Genomic DNA, 19,265 nt, shown 5'->3' on the forward strand with positions numbered 1-19,265 from the left:
TGATTTGCACGGCAGAGCTGCGAGAACCTCCCGTGCGCATCTTTCAAATGCGTCATCCCAGAAGCCAAAGTCAGCCAGGTCAACGTTACTTTCAGAGTGTGGAAGCCCACCTTCATCAAGGTGAGTCTTGGATGTTGTTTTGTTAATTGAGAGCCATCGTACCCTCCTGCTTTTTGACGCCCACCCCCCCCCCCCCCCCATTGCTTCGGACTCCCGTGGAATATTGAGGTGGAACTGAAAGGATTTGTCAGATTTTTGATGTCATCGTTTTTGCGGAACCTTTCAGGCGGACTTTTCGAGTCTGCACATGCTGGTGAACGCCACTCTGGAAAGCAGAAACACCAATCTGTTTGTGCTGAGCTCCAGTGACAGCACCAGAACCGTGAGTCAATCCTTTCACATATGCGTCGTTGCGTTGAGGAAATATCAAATAAATCCTGCTTTGTTTTGCCCCCCCGACCCTCCATCAGGTGAAGATCCAAGTCTCCAAGGAGAGCTTAGGGGGAATCCCCATTTGGATCATAATCATCAGCATCCTCATCGGGCTTCTCATTTTAGCGCTAGTCATCTTGGCTCTATGGAAGGTAACGCAAATGGACTAAAATTCATTGTCCAGTGGTTGTGCGGGTTTGGCTTCGCAACAGCTCATAAAAATAAATAAATAAATAAATTTAAAAAAAAAAAGTCAAGGGACTGCAATCATTTATCAGAAGCTAATCCTGTTAGCTAATGCTAATCTCTGCAGTCCACAAAACTCAATAAAGCTTTGTTTATTTTTGCTAAGACACCACTGGCTAATTTAATCAAATCCTTCCCTTCGCCACACACTCACTTACCAAAAGAGATTTGATTTCATTTTCCTTAACAAAGAAATGTGGAGCACTTCATACGCTACGCCAAACACAAATACTCCGCACCGAGTTGACAACTCTTCATCTTTTTTCATGTTTACGTTTCAAAATATTTCATCATGTTGCTCAATACATACTTCCAGGCATCTTTTACCAATTTCCGAAAAACATTTTGTTGTCTTCTCCACCAGATGGGCTTCTTCAAAAGAAAATCCCGGGAGTTCTCCAAGGAGGAAATGATGGATTGAAGTTTACACGCAAAGAGGAAGTGAACGCCCTTTCTGGAGTCACTTAAAAAAGACACAAAAAAAAACACTGAGTGTGTGACGACACACAGCAACTACCTTGGAGTACAAAAAGCCATTCAACGGAGCCCAACACTGACATGGGCAAAGTCCATTTTTGCATTTGGACTGTTATGCACTTCAATTGACAAAATAATAATGCACTTTTTTTTTTTTTTACTATGAACATCCAAAGTGGCCACATCACCATATGTGTCCTGTACAGAGACTACGACTTTTAGCAGGTGTGGGACGCCCTTTTTTCATTTCAGTCTTCAAAAAGTGTGGATTTATCATGAGACGCCGTTTATTGTTATTCCAAAAACTCAGTTTCAGTAGCACCGTTAGGAAAGTGAAAACAAAGAAAATACAACTCGTCCCTGGCCAGTCTCACAGCTTCACACAAAATTGGGGGCAACGTGTCACTCATGAGACGACGCACAAAAACGTCCCAAGGACGGACCCGTACCTGATATGGAACAGGAAGTCGGCCATTTTAACCAAAATGGCTGCTACAATCACTGACTTCCCGCCCCAGAAAGACTGTATTTATATTTTCACACATGCTAGCATCACGGCACATTTCTTCACCTCTTGTTTTTTGCATTTTTATTTTGCCAAAAAAGATGAAAATACAATTATTATTTTTGTGTAAATTGTGTGGCCTTTTTGTTTCATCCCACAACCTCCCATTGTACTGTAAATAACACAAAAAAATGAAGATTCAAAATGTATATAATGTATCTTTTAATTTGCATCATTTTTACTCATGGAGGCAGCACTTCACATACTGACTACACTGTGTGTATGTGGCATATGGAATCTGCATCCAACAAAATGGAATGCAGCTCTGCTTACCTTTTAGGTTTGATATGGTGGGTGTTTTGCTTGGGTAACTTTAAATGTTAACTGTAAACGGTGTCTAATTCAACTTAAAAAAAAAAACGTGCCTCAAAAGATGCCATGGAAAAAAAAGTTTACCAAAATAATATTTTTTTGTTCTTAAACTTGTGTACGTAACTGCTTTTTCTGTTTAGTACTCGATAATTCAATCGATAATTCAATTGCCTGTTCTGTGGTAGTCATCACCCTTTTTTTTTGCCATTGATTTGACTCTTTGTGAGATTTGTTGACGTGACACGAGATGATTATTTCAAACTTTTCAGGCGGATATTTTCATTTTGGAGGTTCACCTGCATGGAAATATATTTGGAGTTTTTTTCCCACTCTTTTAATACTTTAATTTATTTTTTTCCCTTAACTGTTACAAGGCAAGAGCATAATTATCCAATGTGACACCATAGTACACAATACCTTATAGGTGCATCCTTTGAGGATTCGTTTAAAAGTATTTTACTTTCCACATATAAGCACAAGTTGTTTGTACAGAAGGTCATTTATGAAAATTGTATGTCTGTTATTGTCTGTTTGCGTAGATGGACTAAATGTGGTCCGGAATCAAATTTTTTTTTAATAAGATCTCCAAGCAAAATGACACTGCTGTGAAGTCTTCAATGTGAGGATGCACTGATTTGTTTTGCCAGGCTGTCTCGCTTTCTGATCAGCACACGCGAACTGAATGAATGCTATGGATGAAATAAAAGCCTCTTTTTCTTTTTAATTTGACTGTTAATTGTATTTATTCCTGACTGCTTTCAGACCAGATGTCACATTGTGACAGTTTAATTTTTCAACTGAATTTTGGGACAGCTAATCACTTGAATGTTCTTTGAATCATGAACTTGTTTTTTGTTTAGTTTTGTTTTTTTGTTTTTTTCTGGTGTGGAAATGATTTTTGTTTATTAAATTACATATTCAATTAACAATCAAAGAGGCCACAAATACATGTAGAAAAAAACATACGTTCAGGACAAACTGATTTTAAAACAATAGGATTTTTTTTGTGACAGAAAAAAATACGTATTTATTTAATATAACCCATAAATGCAGAAACGATTCTTGTTAATTAAATCACAAATTAAACTTGACAAAAAAATTTAATTAAAAACGTTTTTAAACAATTTATATATATTCATGTTAAAATGTAAACGTAGTACAAAAACAGTCTTTTTACTTTTTTAATATTTGCTCAATAATTACACTTTTTTAAAAAAAAAAATTAAGTTGTCGCACAAAAATTACAAAATAAATGTAAACAAAAATGCCAATAAAGTTGAAGGCGTGTATTATCTTTTGCCCTTGCCTTTGTCTTCAAGGTACCATAAGTCACCAAAATGACGGGATATAAATCTAAAATCAAAAGAGAGAATTATTTATGAAATATTTAATAATTTCCTTGTGCTCTGAAGCAATTATAGTCTACTTTAATCCGTTAAGTGACCTTACGGTGCCTGCGAGCCTGCACTGGGGACTCGTCTTTGTTGTAGAGATTCTTGCGTTTCAATTATGCGATTCCGTGCAGTGGCGCGCCGCCTTGCGTCGTTCGCCAGCACTGAAGCGATAAGTGGCTGCCTTGGGGAGGGGAACGCTGGGCTAGGGGATCCATCTTGTCCGTAGAAATTAACAAAACAAAAAACAAACAAATAAAAAACAAGGGAAGCAAGAGCAACAACTTCCCCGTTACAGCGTCTCCCCATTCTCGCATCGTCGACGGCGCTGTGGGGGAGCCCCGGGAAGGGCTTGCTTTGTGGGCCGCTTGTAGGATGTCCCGTCATGAGGGTGAGTTGATCAACAGCGCCGCCGTGGCTAACCGGGCTATGCTACGAGCTACTTGAAATCAAGCTAACGCTTCATGACCACTCTTAATTTGAAACACTCCGTTTCGCGTTTAAGCACCGACAGCAATTTTAGTACTTTAATGGTTGAATAGTTTGGAGCTAACACGACAACATGGCGTAGCTTAGCAGTTAGCCGTTGCTAGGAGCTACCCTGTTAGCTCCGGTTAGCAGTGCTACGTGTACTCGCAGTGCCAAGAACATCTTGTCGTTGCCGGCTTACTTTTTGTCACGTAAGCACACAAATGAACACAAATGGCAACCCATTATAAACATGTCACGTATGTTTTGTGAACCGTGTGCTAGCCGCGGAGCTAACATCGGTTGTGTGTCGTATAGCGAGTGCACTGTCATCAAGAGTCAGGCCGCAAAAGTCCCCAACGTGTTTTATGCACTGATTCAAGTCGATGGAGTTTTTTTTAAGCGGGTTATTTTCAAATAACATTGCAGCGTTTGAGACCTAAATTCGAAAGCTGTCCATGTGTTTTGGCCACCTCGGAAGTTGTTCGTAATACTATCAAGTTTGCTCGATCGAGATCAAGGAAAAAGAGATGGATTACTTGAGTGATTTATCTCTTGAACATATAAACACATTACTAGATAAAAACTGAATTCAAAGAAAGAAAAAGGAAACGAGAATCATTGCTAAATGTCGTTAATCAACTCGGTTTATTGTTCAAAGGGAATAGGATATTTATCTAGTCCAACCCCTTAGTTCTCACAGTAAATTGTTACACTGGTTGGATAGTTCTATGCAAAGAAGGATCCCAAAAGGAAAAACCAAAATATTTAAAAGGATGCGCTGAAGTTGATCATGTGGCACAAAGATGGAACTTTACTGCTTTTTAAAACATGTTTTAAAACGTAGTCCTTTTATTTCAAATAGGCAGCCAACTGTTGTCACATACAAAGTGAACTGTAATCTTCAACTGTCACAGGTCCGTGTTTGCTAATTGGTTGTATTAGTGCTGAGAGTTGTCTGCAAAATTCCTGGATTATGGGTTGCTCCTTCAAATTACCATGCTGATCACACCTGCAGCAAGTCCAGTTGTGTGAGGCCAACTTGGACCATATTACAAGGCCCTGAGCATCTGGCGGTTCCTGTCCGAGAAGAACATCACCATGCTGGAGCCACCTGCCTAATCTCCTGGGTCACAGGAGATTTTCTTTTCTCTTTCCCAAAAATTCAAAGAAACGGACGAGAGTAAGATGACCCGGAAGAATCCTTCCAGGAGTCAATGAATGCGTGGCTGGGAAATTGCATGAGACTTGAGGAGGAGTAGCTCGAAGTGAAAAACTAGCACTTTTCTGGCACACCACGGCAGTACAGAATGTATTTTAGTACATTTGGTCCCAGGAAGGAATCAAATTCCACCTTTTTTTTTGTCTTTTGTAGGTGTGAGTTGTGACGCTTGTTTGAAGGGAAACTTCCGGGGAAGACGCTTCAAGTGTCTCATCTGCTACGACTACGACCTGTGCGCGTCTTGCTACGAGAGCGGCGCCACCACCACGCGACACACCACAGAGCATCCCATGCAGTGTATATTAACCAGGGTAGACTACGGTAAGCCTTGCCTTGTTTGTGTCTTCACTGTTGTTTTCCTCATTGGGCCTGTGGTTGTGGCTAGCACATCTGCCTTGCTGTGGTGATGAGGTGGGGAAAATGTGTTCTGTCAAGGGGAAGAAGGTTTTTTTTTCGTTTTCAAGAAAAAAATGCAGATTAATGTCTGTGTATTATGAAAAGCACTATACTGCTGTTTAAAAAAATATTTTTGAGAAAGTATGTCTCATGTATAAAAAGAAGAAAAAAAGTTGTAAATCTTGGAAAAAAAGTGAATCACACTCAGTTTCTGTCAAGAAAGTCCAATATTTTCGTTTTCAAGGAAAAAAGCTGTTTTTGAGAGAAAAGGTTATTGTATTGAGTTACTAGAAAATAAGGCATATTTTTGAGAAAAGGGCATTTTAGAGAAGTTGTGTATTTTCTTCCCAAAATAAATTTGTACATTTTCAAGAAAAAAGTCTGTTGAAGAAATTCATACTAAAGAAAATTAGTTTCTGAAATGTCTTACATTTAGACGAGAAAGTAATTTGCAACAAATAAGTTGTATTTTCAAGAAAAAAAAGTTGCACATTTGTAAAATAATTTATAGAAAAAAGTAATCTTGTTGAGAAAAGTGAAGTTATTCAAGTGGGCTTTGTCCTCTGCAGATTTATATTATGGCTGCGACACCTTCTCGCTGGAGCAGCACCAGGCGTTCACGTGTCCTTATTGTGGCAAGATGGGCTTCACAGAGACGTCTTTGCAGGAGCACGTCACCGCCGAGCACCCGGAAACCTCCACCGAGGTGGTGAGTATGTCCACTCTGGCCTCTCCAAGACGGTCACTTTGCTGTTTTTATGTATTCATTTATTTGCTTACAAGGTAAGTCTTAGCTCGTCCTTTTTTTGTGTCTTTGCGTTCCAGATCTGTCCAATATGCGCCGCCTTACCCGGGGGGGATCCCAACCACGTCACAGATGACTTCACAGCCCACCTCACACTTGAGCACAGAGCACCCAGAGATTTAATATCCTTTCATGAACACGCCATCATCATTGCACGATGTATCTGTCACAATAGTGCGTCTTGCAATCAACATGTACTCTTCGCTTGCAACGACGGCCAGCTAGATAAGAGCTCATAAAGTCGTCAATCCCCCGTCATTGATATTTTTCCTAGGTGGCATTTTGACTTGAATGCGCCAACGGCAGCCGCTTGGGTCTTTAAAATAGCCTCTACTGTCCCGAATGTCCTCACAATTCTAATGGAGTACACGTGAAGGGCAGCTCTGGTGGCATAAAATAAATACTTGTGTAAAAAAAAAAAACACTCGATGCTTCATTGTGGCAACAGCCTTTGGTCATGAAACAAGCAAGTGGTGGCTCGTAATTTGGTGACCCGAGTCCCATTGATAGAAGCAAGACAAACGTTTATTGACACAAAGACAAAAATATGTATCTATTTTTTTAAAACAACATTAATAACATTCAAACATCAACTCCTCACTTGGATAATGAACCGAGCGGCTGACGCGCAATATTTTTCACAATCCGAGTGCTACGCGCACGTCAAAATGAGCCTATGTGCGATGCTATTACAATGTCTGATATCAATGCAGTGCTTTGATGACATCGTGAGCTTTGTGAAACCACACAGGGTTACCTCGCTGTCCCTTAGTCACAAGCTGAAAGAAACTCCTCTTGTGGCACGACAAAAAAAAACTGAAAATAAAGCACGCCTGACTCCTGCCTGCGTTTTCCGCGCCGCTGTCACGCCTTAACGGGCCTCGCTTCACGACGAGTCCAGCAGCGTCCGGCACGTGCGGCGGATGTTCCACCCCGGGCGGGGACTGGGCGGCCCCCGAGCACGACGCACCAACATGCACTTTACCGGCGGCTCTACGGGCGGCCTGTCCTCGTCCACATCGTCGTCGCAGAGCTCCACCTACACGCCTAGCAACAGGGAGGCCATGGACCCCATCGCAGGTTAGCACACCGACAATGTGCAGAATTTCACGTGTCCGCGACTAATTTTCTATCAATGACATATAAGCCCCCCCGATTTTGACTCGCTCGCTTGAAAAACTTATTTTCAAATTGCGTCTCTTTTTATTTTTCTGGTGGATTTTTAGATTTTGTTTTATAAACCAGAAATATGTCCTTGGAATTTTTGTCATCAGTTTTTTTTTGTTTTAAATTTTTTCTAGAGGCTAATTTATTGGGGTTTTTTTTGACCAACTTCAACTTTATTCTCAGAACGACATCACTTGGCGCAATAATGTTCCATTATTTTATTTTATGTGGCCTTGATTTTGTCCCAAAAAATAATCAGACCTCATTCTGATGACATCTCAACATTTTTATTTATTTTTCTGATACAAACTACTATTTATTCTGCAAACTTTCAACCGATAAATCGAGTTAACTGCCATATTTGTAGCCAGTTTGTGTCACGTGCCCGCTATTCTTTCAAATTTAATTTGACTGACTTTTTTTCCTCCAAACATTTGTCATGATTTTTGATCAATTAAGCAACAGTTTTGTATGATTTATGACTGTAGCCTCTCATCATGTTGGCAACATTCTTCTCCACATTTGGACTTTTTTTCCTCAGGCAAATATGACCTTCCTTGTGTGTAAATGTTTTTTTTAAACATGACTTTTTTATTATTTTATTTTTTTTGTTTGCAAGGCACAATTAATCAACCACAAGTCTACACGTTCAAGATAAATTGTAATGATTCGATTAATTGTTTATAATGCCTTGTACAGGTCATTTTAAATGACGTTTTAGCGATTTAAACAAGATGGGCTTATGTCTTGCAGTCAACGAAGTCACGGTTTATTTCAGGTGAAATAGTATGAATTTGTAAAAGTTGTTTGTTTTCCATCAGAGTTGTTGTCACAGCTGTCGGGCGTGCGCCGCGCGGCGGGCGGCCAGATCAACTCGTCGGGCCCGTCGGCTTCCCAGCTGCAGCAGCTCCAGATGCAGCTGCAGCTGGAGCGGCAACAGGCGCAAGCGGCGCGCCAGCAAGTGGAGACGGGCCGGCACGCCACCCGGCGCGGCAACAATCCGGCCAACGCCAACTCGACTGGCTCGGCCACCGCTGCCATCCCACCGCCCAGCGCGGCCGCCGCCAACTCGGGCGCGCCGGCCGAAAGCAACCCCTCGTCGTCATCCCACAACTCTCAGTTTCTATTAGCACGGTAGGTGGCGCTTGTTTTTATTTGGTATGCAGTAAAGATCGAGCAATGAGAGCACAAGCGGATTTATCCTGTCATTGCTTTGTCTAATAAACTAAGGATGAACTTTTTTTTTTTTTTAATTAAAGTTATATTTAGTCAGTCTTTTATTGTGGTCTTATTTTCTAGGTTTCCTCATACTTCATTTTTTTTAGGATAAAATCTTGAACTTTTTACTATATTGTACTCAACATTTTGTAAAATAAAAGAAGCTGCCGTTTCATTTTAAAAACAAATCCAATTAAAACTAACTAAAAATATTGTAATCTTCCAAAACCCAATTTGAAACTGAATATTTAATTTTATCCTGCTAAATGTCCGTTACCATCATTCTTGTGACCGATGTGCAGGCTGAATGAGCCCAAGATGTCAGAGGCCGAGCGTCAGCTGGCGGAGGGCGAGCGCGCCGACCGCAGCCTGTTTGTTCAGGAGCTGCTGCTGTCCACGCTCATGCGCGACGAGAGCTCGTCGTCAGATGAGGACGAGCGGCGGGACTTCGCCGACTTTGGCGCCATGGGCTGTGTGGACGTCATGCCCCTTGACGTGGCGCTGGAGCACCTGCAGCTCCGCGAGAGAGCCTCCGCTGCCAAGGAGCCTCCGCCGCCGCCTCTTTGATGTCCAAGCGGTGCGCAGACTCTGTCCCACCTGCTGCAACTGTCAGTGATGGATGCCCCCCCCTCCCTCAAAAAGCCCTTCATCCCATACTTTTTTTTTTAGAGGGGGGTGGGGGCTTAGGGTGTGTGCGAATGTAACGTCGGGCCATTTTTTTTTTCTGTTTTTACATGTAAGCAAAACTCTAAAGGGCAGCAAACATGACATGAGGGACTCACATTTAATTGGGCATCAAGTACTTAACTGTTGCACCCAAAACACTTATTTGTGGTGATGAAAGCGGTATAACCTTTGCACCAAATGCAAATTTTCGGCTCCGAAATGCACATAACTGGTGCCATATAAAGTGTACACAAAGTACTTATCGGTAGCCACGGAATAAGTCTTAACATCTGCACAAAATCCTAATTTGTGGCCATGCAATAAGTGAATGCGTGTACAAAATGTTCATTTGTGGCCACGAAAGAGGTTTAACATGCGCACGGAAATTACATTTTGGGCCGTGTAAGGTGCACACCAAATACTTCTTTGTAGCCATAAAACGCGTATAATGTACGCACCAAATGCTTATTTGCAATTTGCCGATTGCTAAAAAAAAAGAACAATTGGGGCCCCAAACAGGTTTGTACACAAAATAGTTTTAAAAAGCTTACCGATTCTTTAGTGTACAGTCGAGGTCACCATCGACTTCTTGAATGATGCAAATGGCCATCAATTCGGTTCACAATTTGGTAAGAAGAAATGTACTCAAATAATTTTTAGTTATGTTATTAAATTTGTCGGGCTAGATCGGAACAAAGACCTGCTGCACCTCAGTTTTACCTTTTCTCAAGAGTGTGCTTCCTTTGCAAAGGATGTCGCTCAACAAATGAGCATTTTGTGTCCTCCTTATATCTTTTGACAGCCACAATTTAAATACCCTGCCATCCATGTCATGTTTGGGGCTCTGGAAAAGTAAACCAGAATAAGTGGGGCTGGGCTCAACATAACAACGGAGTAAATGAGCGTTCAGATATATATCTAAATCTATACATATAAATATATATATATTATATACATATATACAAATTCTATGAAGGTGATAATCATTCAGTTGCCCCTCTCCCCATCAATGGAAATGCTTGGTGACCGCCAACCGTTGCTTCCTATCGGATGCAGCTCCAAACCCTCACTACTCTGATCCATAGAACCCCTCCTCCATGCCCCGCGCCTATAAATAGCCACCCCCCCCAAACCTAATTGACATGCCCAGAGGACGTGGGGCTCCCTCTGCCCAAGCTGCTGTGTGTGTTTCTAACCATTATCAATAAAAAAAAAAAAAGGAAAAAAAAAATAGAAGTGCTGGGATGGGTTACCGTAATAACTACTGCATGCGGTTCTTTGCAGCGTGCATGATGTTTAATCATTTAAAAAAAAAAAATCCCGAGGCTGACTGGCTAACTCTGGTTAGCTTTCCTCGGATACCTCGAAAATCCAGAGATTGTGCTTCTCTCTGGGTTTTTGGTCATGACGAAAAGCCGCGTCTAAAAACGCACATCGGAAGGAAAAGTCACAAAAAATGTTTAGTGAGTAGGCACCGTGTACAAGAATCCATAGATGAGTGCTTGTGTCTGTTCACTTGTTTCTTTCTTATTTAATTTTTTTTCCCCCACATCATTTTTCTGCTAAGGCTAGCACTTTGTATTTATTCATGTTTGTTTTGGAGCCTTGACGAATCTCGCCACCTTTGCGCCTTCTTCTACGTTGATCCACCTGTGTACAAATACAACAAGATGTATATTGAATTTTGTGGCTTTAATAATGGTTCAAAGACCTGGGCAGACGTTTCTTCTTTTTACTAAAGAAAAAAAAAGGGACTTTAAGAGTACAATAAATCCAAACTCTGCACAGCTTTCATTGAGGCCACAGGGCCTTCACCTTTTTTGCACCACAGTTTGTTGTTGTCGTGAAAGCAAAGGAGTATTGAAGGCCAATCTTGGAAAGTGATGAACAAAGATGAAGAAACAATGCAAAGCCGTTGCGCGTGTTTGGAAGGGAACAAATGTTTATTTCTCTTCAGGGTTCGTTAAAGGTCACAGACGTTTGCTTATCGCAACAAAGAATCGGAGAAACCCGATGAAAAATCAATAAAGCCGCCCTCGCAAATATTCGCCGCTCAGTGGGATACGGGCTTAAAGGCGCCAAAAATGGAAATAAGAAACCGATGAATGAAGTCGTAATGCGAAAAGGAAAAAAAAAGTCACAACTTCAGTTACAAGTGACCTAGTCGCTGTGAGAGACATTTCCTAAAAAAGATGAACGCGGTAAAAAGTTGAAAGGTCACAAGAATAAAGTTGTACAGTGATGAGGGAAAAAAATGGAAAGTTACATAAGGAAGAAAAGCTGATGTTTGTGTTCTTTTGCCTTGGCCTTCAGTATTTGTATTCAGGTGTACTGAAAGCAGGGAAGCCATAAGAAAACCTGTCAAAATAGATGCAATAATCTTGGGTCAAGACTTTGCTGACCCACGACTGATTTGCATCAATGTAAAACTTGATTGTGGCAATATTACGATTTTGCCCTGTTAAATATTACTCCTTTGTTCTCGTCACGCTCTTGTTAATGAACGAGCTTTAATGTTAACAAGAAACAATGCATATGAGACCTGCAGAAAAAGAAGGTGAAATGTTGGTGGGCAGAGCTTAAAGCCTTGAGGAACGCCACAAGGAAAGCGGAAAAACAAGCATCCAGTGTAAGTTGAGCGTTTGCAATGTCTCTGACTTATTAACTAACGCATGAGTGTCGTCTAGAAGCAGCTGTTGATGGAAAATGAGGACGACCTTGAGGGTCCAAAGCCAGCATCCGGAACCCACAAGGTGAGAAAGCCCCTCACCCGCTATGTGCCAAGTCTTACGATAACACTTTAGGGGAGCGGCATACCCTGCGCTGCGCGTTTGATGGCAGCTGTTCTCGTCACTCTTCACGAGTTATTGTTAGAACCAAAATGGCGGTCACAGAACGCCATTGGCGACACGTTACGTTTTCGTTTGGGCCGCTCAAATACGTCAGCCATCCTCTGGAGGGGACCATCAGAGTTTGTTACACGTTGATTGTAAATCTTTGGAGAACTGTCGACTTCCTTTCCACGCGTAAAATCTTCGAGTTTGTGGAGGATGGGTAAAAATGACGCATGCACGTAAGACGTACCACCTTTATTAAATGCACAGTATCACAAGGAACATCTCCATTAATTGTGGTTAAGCTACTCACATGATGCACAAAGCATTGGTTGGTTTGATTGGTAAAAGCAAGATACATTTCCTAACACACACACACAGTCTTGCATCCGAGTGTACGTGGCTGGCAACGCACACACATCATGTCAGACACACACAAGTCTTATTTGCACAATAAGTCAAATGAATCTGCACATTAATGAAAGTCATTTTTGTCCCTTTTACCACATATTTACAAAAAACAATGAACCCCCAAACCCCCCCTCAGTCCCAGATGATAGATTACATTCAAAAGAGGTCCCCGGCCTTCTGGATTACATTCAAAATAATATATATATATTCATGATGCAAAGTCACAGTTCATCTGAAAGAGGATCCCGAGAGGCTACGGTCAGTCAGGGGCCTTCTTGTTTGTTTTTTTTTAATTTATTAAAACAAACTTCTCTGCGCCCCCGAAATTAAGAGCCAAAAAATAACTGAAAAAGATTGTATTTTCACCTGGATTATTTTTCCCATGAGCACAAAGAAAATCCAAATGGTATTTACATTATATGAATGATGTATCGCCAATGTCCCAGAACGCGTGAAACCTGCTGTAGTATAGCGTGTAACATAGCCCACGAGTCGTATATGCAAAAATGTCGGCTGACTTATCTACAGCGAACATGTCATGAACAACAAAGAAAGGTGATTCTGTAATATTTTCCTTCCTAAATGCCTGCTTAACGTAACTTCCACAAACAGAATGGAACATAGTCTGGCGGCATTCTGGGTTGCAACGAAATATCGCAATAAGCTACAGTGTCCATTCAGCAACTAAGACAAATTACCACCAAATATCGTCATTTTTGGCATTACCATATCGGAAGCTACTCTGCAATCTAAATCCATAGAAAGAACGTCCAAATATTTTGTTACAACTCCTTTAAACATTGATTAGCGCATAAGTGCTTTATTTTCAAAATATCGGGATATCGCGATGACCCAATTGATCAATAATCTTGAGTCTGATTGGTAAAATATCGCAAACCTGTATCATCACAATTCTGAACGCCCCTCCCCTAATTTAGTCAAAATGTCTGTATCTGGATACGGTTACCTTTGTGTATTAAAGCAATGCCAAAAAACATTAGATGACATCAGAGCCAGCCGACCAGACACTCCGTTCTAACTTGCAAGTGCTTTGACGCCATGCCGGAACATCGTTGAAAAATAATTGCTTCTCACCCAAAAAAGGTCAGAGATGTTGTAAACGATACTTTTTTTTTTCTTTTTACCGATTTAGAATTTTCTTCTAATGACCTGGACGACACAGATCCACACAAAAAAAGAAAGGCAATTAAAAAATGAAATCTGTAAAGATACAAAATAAGATGTGCTTTTTTTTTTTCCTTGGGTGAGGGCACGGGGTCGAGAGACACGGCTCAATATCTCAACATCTGTGTGCTTTTTAAATAAATGGAATAATACGATTGCTTAAAGCACTCCTGACAACACTGAAAACACCACACGGTTGTCATATATGTATGTCCAGTCTGTGGAAACCTATTTACAAAAAGTATGACATCATTGCCGGGGTGGGGATCAAACACTAATAAATGCGAGGTTGTTTACGATATGCATTTTTTTTCCTCAATGGACACCCATTGAAATATTTTATTCATTCTAACCTTCAAAACAGTGCAGTGCATGACAAAACGTTCTTTTACTTTGGTAACCTTTTCCTCATTTTTAAGATTTTTTATATACTTATAAATCGTTTAATCTCTATTTGTATTTAAATGCGATGTCTATTTCAATTTCAGTTTAAATGATTGAAATATGCTTCAGTACGGTAAAAAGGTTTGAAAAAAAAAGACAAATAGCTTGCATAAAGATTTGTTCAATTGTTCCAGTTTTGAAAGAATTATCATTATATACAATGATCATATCATGTATCCGTATATTATCTTCCTTTCCATTATATTTAATGATTATTTTTAACGGTCTTTGCGGGGGAGAAAATGAAAAAAAAAATCGAAATATGTAATTAAATATAAGCGATATGCAGAGCTGGGCGCAACTGTCCAGCCTTCCGGCCCGGCCGCACGGCCATTTTTCGAGCGGGGGGGACAATTTTTAAAAAAGGGTTCTATTAAAAAAGGCCGGAATTGGCCCTCGTGTGTGCGAAATGGGCAAACGACAAAAATGGCCTTAGAACGCCTCAAAAAACTGTTTGTGAGTGAAGAGACATGAGACAGTCGCGTGCGTTATTCTGACATCACGTAACCCGGCCTCCCACCTGCCACTGCGCAAAGGGGAGCAATACCACAATCCCTTCATCCCTTTATGAATAAGGCCGAAGGGTAGAGAGATTGCGGCCGGAGGTCGTTGAACTGACCGGCAAAAAAGGGCCAAGTGCCCAGCTCTGGCTATATGAATAAATAAAAAAAAAAGTTCTTGCAATATATTCCGATATTCTTGCAGGGTTTAATTTCAAATTTGTCGTATTTTACCTCATGGCTGTGTAGACGACAAATTGAGCTTATGTTTAAAACAAATCGTGTCATCCTATAATTTTGTGAGATTTAAATAAAATATTGCGTGTAATGTGAGGAAAATGCTTTATCTTAAAATTTTTAGACAAAACATTTGCAATTCAAAAAAAGGAGAAGCAGAACGCTCAATTTATTTGTGTCATTTTGCCTTTGTTGACGCTTGGTAAATGCGGCATTGAGACAAAATGGCATTGTAGCCAAACACTCGGTTTGGTTTTCGTCACATGACCCACAATGCATTGCGGGCTCTCCCATGTTAGGGAACTTAAAGCAAATATGAGTCCCCAATTTAAGGCTTTTTCCTCGACGCACTGACAACATTTACAGGCCCACTAAGTGTACACGGCTGCACGCCTTCCCCCTCGCACTCGCACTGTACAGCGGGGCTTGGTAGCAATCACCTCAGCCCAGTATGTCCAGGTAGACAGGAGAGGCCTTGGCGAGGCTCTGGAGCATGGCGTGGATCTCCTTGATGTTGAGCCTCATGTATGGTTCCCTCTGCCAGCAACCCAGCATCAGGTCGTAAACCTCCTTGGGGCAGGTACGCGGCCGCTGGAGCACGCGACCCTGCGTGATGCACTCGATCACCTGCCGTAAACATTTAGTTGCGACTCAAATGACAAAAAAGGTTTGAAAATAATGAAAGAGTCCTTTCTCGTACATGGAGGATGACGGCATTTTTTTAGACCTCTTCATTTTCCGTCCGATTTAAGGTGACGCCACGATTCCATTTGATAGATTTCATATGTGACTGGCTTATATTTGCTCCTGGATTTCTTTGTCAGCAACCATATTGACACGTCATATTTTTGATTGTGGGCCAGGGTCCAAACTAAAAAAAAAATAATGTTGTTTGTTCTTTCAAAGTTGTATTCCTGGTTCTTAAAAAACGCCGAGAGTTGACAATTAGATTCTGATTCCAAATTCAAAATGAGATGATGCATGTCTGTAACAAAGTGACTGCATTTTCTCGTTTGTTCATTCGCTGGCTTCTTCGTTCACAAAAGATGACATAAGCAGACGGAACTGACCTCGTTGTTAGAGAGCTGATACCAGGGCTGCTTGCCGTAGGTGAAGATCTCCCAGAGGACCACGCCCAGGCTCCACACGTCGCTCTCGGTGGTGAAGCGTCGGTACATGATGCTCTCCGGTGGCATCCACCGGATGGGCAACATCGTATGGCCGCCCACCTGCGCCAAGAGCAGGCAAAAGAAAAAAAAAAAAAGACCACAATTGATCTGGAACATTTCACAATCAATATTTATCTGATAACAACAAAAGCAAAATAGGACTAAAATACATCGCATTCACCAGAGATGCCGATTATGTGCGCAGAACGCTTTGGATGGGCTTCGTTTGTCGAAGTTGGCCGTAACAAGTTTTGCTGTGGCCAAACAAGAGGACGGAAAAATGATGACATCACTGCCGTCCAGCTTGTGAATTTGAAATGTCATTTCCACAGCGCTTATCCTGTACCGGGTCGCCGGAGGGTGCCGGAGCCGATCCCAGCTGACTACGGGCGAAAGGCGCACCACACCCTGAACTGGTCGCCAGCCAGTCACAGGGTCGACATCGACACCGTCGCTGAGTGAGAACTGAACCCACGCTGCCTGCACACAACTCGGGCGAGTGGACCACTACACCATCAGTGACTGAATTGGAAATGTTTTTGGTTAAAGAAACCCCACAGGACCCCAAGGGAGTGGAAATGAGGTACCCAGATGTTTTTTTTTTTTTCTATACCTCTTTCACAAACGCTGTGTTCACTGATTTCACATTAAGTATTTATTTTTTTTTTTAGTAAGGTGAGATCCTAATAATTTCAGTTGCAAAGCCCAGCTATTGGCAAAGGGATAGGAACAGCGAAAACGAATAATCTACAGCCAAACCAAACGCTTGTTAGTTACCCGTTGATGCCACAAGAAGTTATGATCATTATCATTTTTTAATTAAAACTGGCTTGACTAATTGACGCCGTGAACCTCATTGCGACATACTTGCGCTTGCCACCAGATGGCGCCACAGGAAAACTTTGAGACGTGGCTTTGGCCTGATCGCGAAGAAAAAAAGACCAATTATAAATCAGAGAATTTGCAATTCACTAGACATTTACTTTTTCCAACCTCTTAGTTTGCTATTGTGCCGTGAGACGAAGCTAATATAAAATATGTACATTGACTCTGTAAAGGATTCGGAACAATATCTTCTATAGCGGAAGCAGATTTAAGGCGAGTGTCAATCCCCTCGTGGCCTTACAGGATAATCAGCACCCCTTTTAACTCTCTATGAAGATGTCTCGGGGGGGGGGGGGGGGGAATGAAGAAACCGCTCCATTATTTGCTCTCTTGGCCCTCATTACCATAGAGACGAATCCATATATGCAGATCGCCCCATTTGCATAGAAATGGCATCAAAATGAAATGAATGTTGATAATATGAATACTGTACTGACTCTGTAGTAATCGGTGCTGTAGACATCTCTGGACATGCCAAAGTCTCCGATCTTGACCAGTAGGTTCTCGCCCACCAGGCAGTTCCTGGTGGCCAGGTCTCTGTGCACAAAGTGCTGCGACGCCAGGTACACCATGCCGGCCGCGATCTGTTGTGCGATGTGCAGCATCTGCGACTGCGTCAGCTCCACCAGGATGCTGTGCTGCCCGTCCGCCATCAGCACCGCGTCCGGACCGTGGGACCTGCATTGGTCCGATACAACGGACAATGGTAAGTAAGTTGGTGAAAGAAACAAAAATATATGCACACTAATACGCATCATCTTTTGATTTGTTTTAACACTGAAAATGTTAAGAGGTCATCAACAACAAAGAAAAAAAGTTCAGCATCAGCAAAGTAGTATTATTTGACTGTGACTTTGGTGAAAACCAGGAAGTTCCCAGTTGATTATTCTGTGTTGAATGAGTGCCCATGAAGTGGCGCGACTCTAAAACGCCACAAAACTCAATCGCGGCAGGTGGGCTTCTTCTTCTCTAATGAATTTGAACAGTTGCAAGTGCTATGAAGTGACAACTGCCATCTAGTGGTGAACGCTATCATCGCATCAGGTGTGGCTTTTTATAATTATGGCCATCTTTCACCTCGACTGTCCTTTAGGTGAAATATTTGCCCGCAAATTGTAATGTTCCCAACAGACATCCCCTTGACGGTACTTTTTGGAAAAGTGACTTTTCAGTACATGGCAAACTTGCACTCTTACCTGAGGAACTTGTTGAGGTCTCCGTGCTTCATGTATTCAAAGACCATGATGAGGGGGTCGCTGTCCACGCACACGCCGTAGAAGGTGACAATGTGCTCGTGCTGCAGGTTGGTGAGCAGTTCGGCCTCCCGGTAGAAGTCGGCACGTCCGCTCTCGCTGGCCTCCTTCAGTGTCTGAAGCCAGCGGGAATCCATAAAGACGCGGCACATATTGATTATCGATCCTTCCCCGAGCCGCTTCCCGTACCTTGACAGCCACGTGGATCTTGTCGTGGTCGGGTGTCAGGTTGTAGCACTCGGCCAAGAAGACCTTGCCGAAGGCGCCCTCGCCCAGCTCACGCTTCAGCACGATGTTGTGTCTCTTGATGTGCTGCACGACTGCAATATTGTTAAAAACACAGAGCAAATTTTCCCTCATTGAAATTAATGCAAATACCAGCAATCTGTTTTTTTTTTTTAAAGCACTGAAGTATTACCGATCTACTTTATGAAAATAGGACATGTTAAGAGAATATATTGATTTAAACAATTTATTGCAACTCCTGATGTGGGCAACTTGCTCACCTGGAGTGAGCGTAAAACGGTCAGAAAGAAACAATTGAAACGAAAAAGACTTTCACAACTACTATTTATCCTTTTTCATCTCTTTTAAGGAACATACAGAATCAATTTTATTGTCTGTTTATACAATGTGTTTGTTTGGCACTAGCGTTCAAATATCCGTTGCTTGCGTGGTTACTGTGACAGTCCATGATATTTCTAATTTGTTCGCCCAATTCTGGATCATTTTCAATGAACAGTTTGGCCTACTATGCTACTCTATTTTCATGTTGGTGCTTGGAGAGTTTATTTAGATTTTTTGTAGGTGATACTTTCTCTGGTCATTTTTAGAACCACTACTGTGAAGTATTTAATTCCATTTTTTTCCCCTAGTCTCAAACATCCGGTGTCCATCGCCGCTCTAGCTAAATGGATTTACTGGAAAAGGTCGCGGATTACCGGATCACGGCGGTAACTCACACGTGTCTGGTTTCAGCATG

The 19,265-nt window shown here is 41.7% G+C and overlaps 3 protein-coding genes across 6 annotated transcripts in view; 2 read left to right on the top strand and 1 right to left on the bottom strand.

Annotated features, from left to right (window-relative positions):
* Window positions 1-2,756, top strand: part of itga1 (integrin, alpha 1) — a 32,888-nt gene extending 30,132 nt beyond the window's left edge. For all 4 annotated transcript variants that reach the window (XM_088281024.1, XM_088281023.1, XM_088281025.1 and 1 more), the window contains 4 exons: window positions 16-120; window positions 287-382; window positions 471-584; window positions 1,043-2,756. In XM_088281024.1, coding sequence (XP_088137150.1) covers window positions 16-120; window positions 287-382; window positions 471-584; window positions 1,043-1,099 — 372 coding nt within the window. In that variant the 3' untranslated portion in view covers window positions 1,100-2,756. The remainder of the gene's footprint in view (window positions 1-15; window positions 121-286; window positions 383-470; window positions 585-1,042) is intronic.
* Window positions 2,757-3,543: 787 nt separating this feature from the next.
* Window positions 3,544-11,152, top strand: kcmf1 (potassium channel modulatory factor 1). The gene is made up of 7 exons (XM_088280881.1): window positions 3,544-3,814; window positions 5,267-5,434; window positions 6,079-6,218; window positions 6,335-6,436; window positions 7,205-7,394; window positions 8,303-8,615; window positions 9,002-11,152. Exons 1-7 carry the CDS (start codon window positions 3,799-3,801, stop codon window positions 9,264-9,266), a joined length of 1,194 nt encoding a protein of 397 aa, XP_088137007.1. The 5' UTR covers window positions 3,544-3,798; the 3' UTR covers window positions 9,267-11,152.
* Window positions 11,153-15,417: 4,265 nt separating this feature from the next.
* On the bottom strand, window positions 15,418-19,264 carry LOC148318796 (BDNF/NT-3 growth factors receptor-like). Its single transcript, XM_088282041.1, has 7 exons — window positions 19,246-19,264; window positions 18,473-18,603; window positions 18,227-18,399; window positions 17,468-17,708; window positions 16,976-17,065; window positions 16,047-16,205; window positions 15,418-15,603 (listed from the first exon to the last, which is right to left on the bottom strand). Exons 1-7 carry the CDS (start codon window positions 19,262-19,264, stop codon window positions 15,418-15,420), a joined length of 999 nt encoding a protein of 332 aa, XP_088138167.1.
* Window position 19,265: the final 1 nt, after the last annotated feature.

This window comes from Idiotropiscis lumnitzeri, chromosome 18, assembly GCF_059441095.1.
Source record: "Idiotropiscis lumnitzeri isolate Australia: NSW breed Sydney's pygmy pipehorse chromosome 18, RoL_Ilum_1.0, whole genome shotgun sequence".
Taxonomy (NCBI): Eukaryota; Metazoa; Chordata; class Actinopteri; order Syngnathiformes; family Syngnathidae; genus Idiotropiscis; species Idiotropiscis lumnitzeri.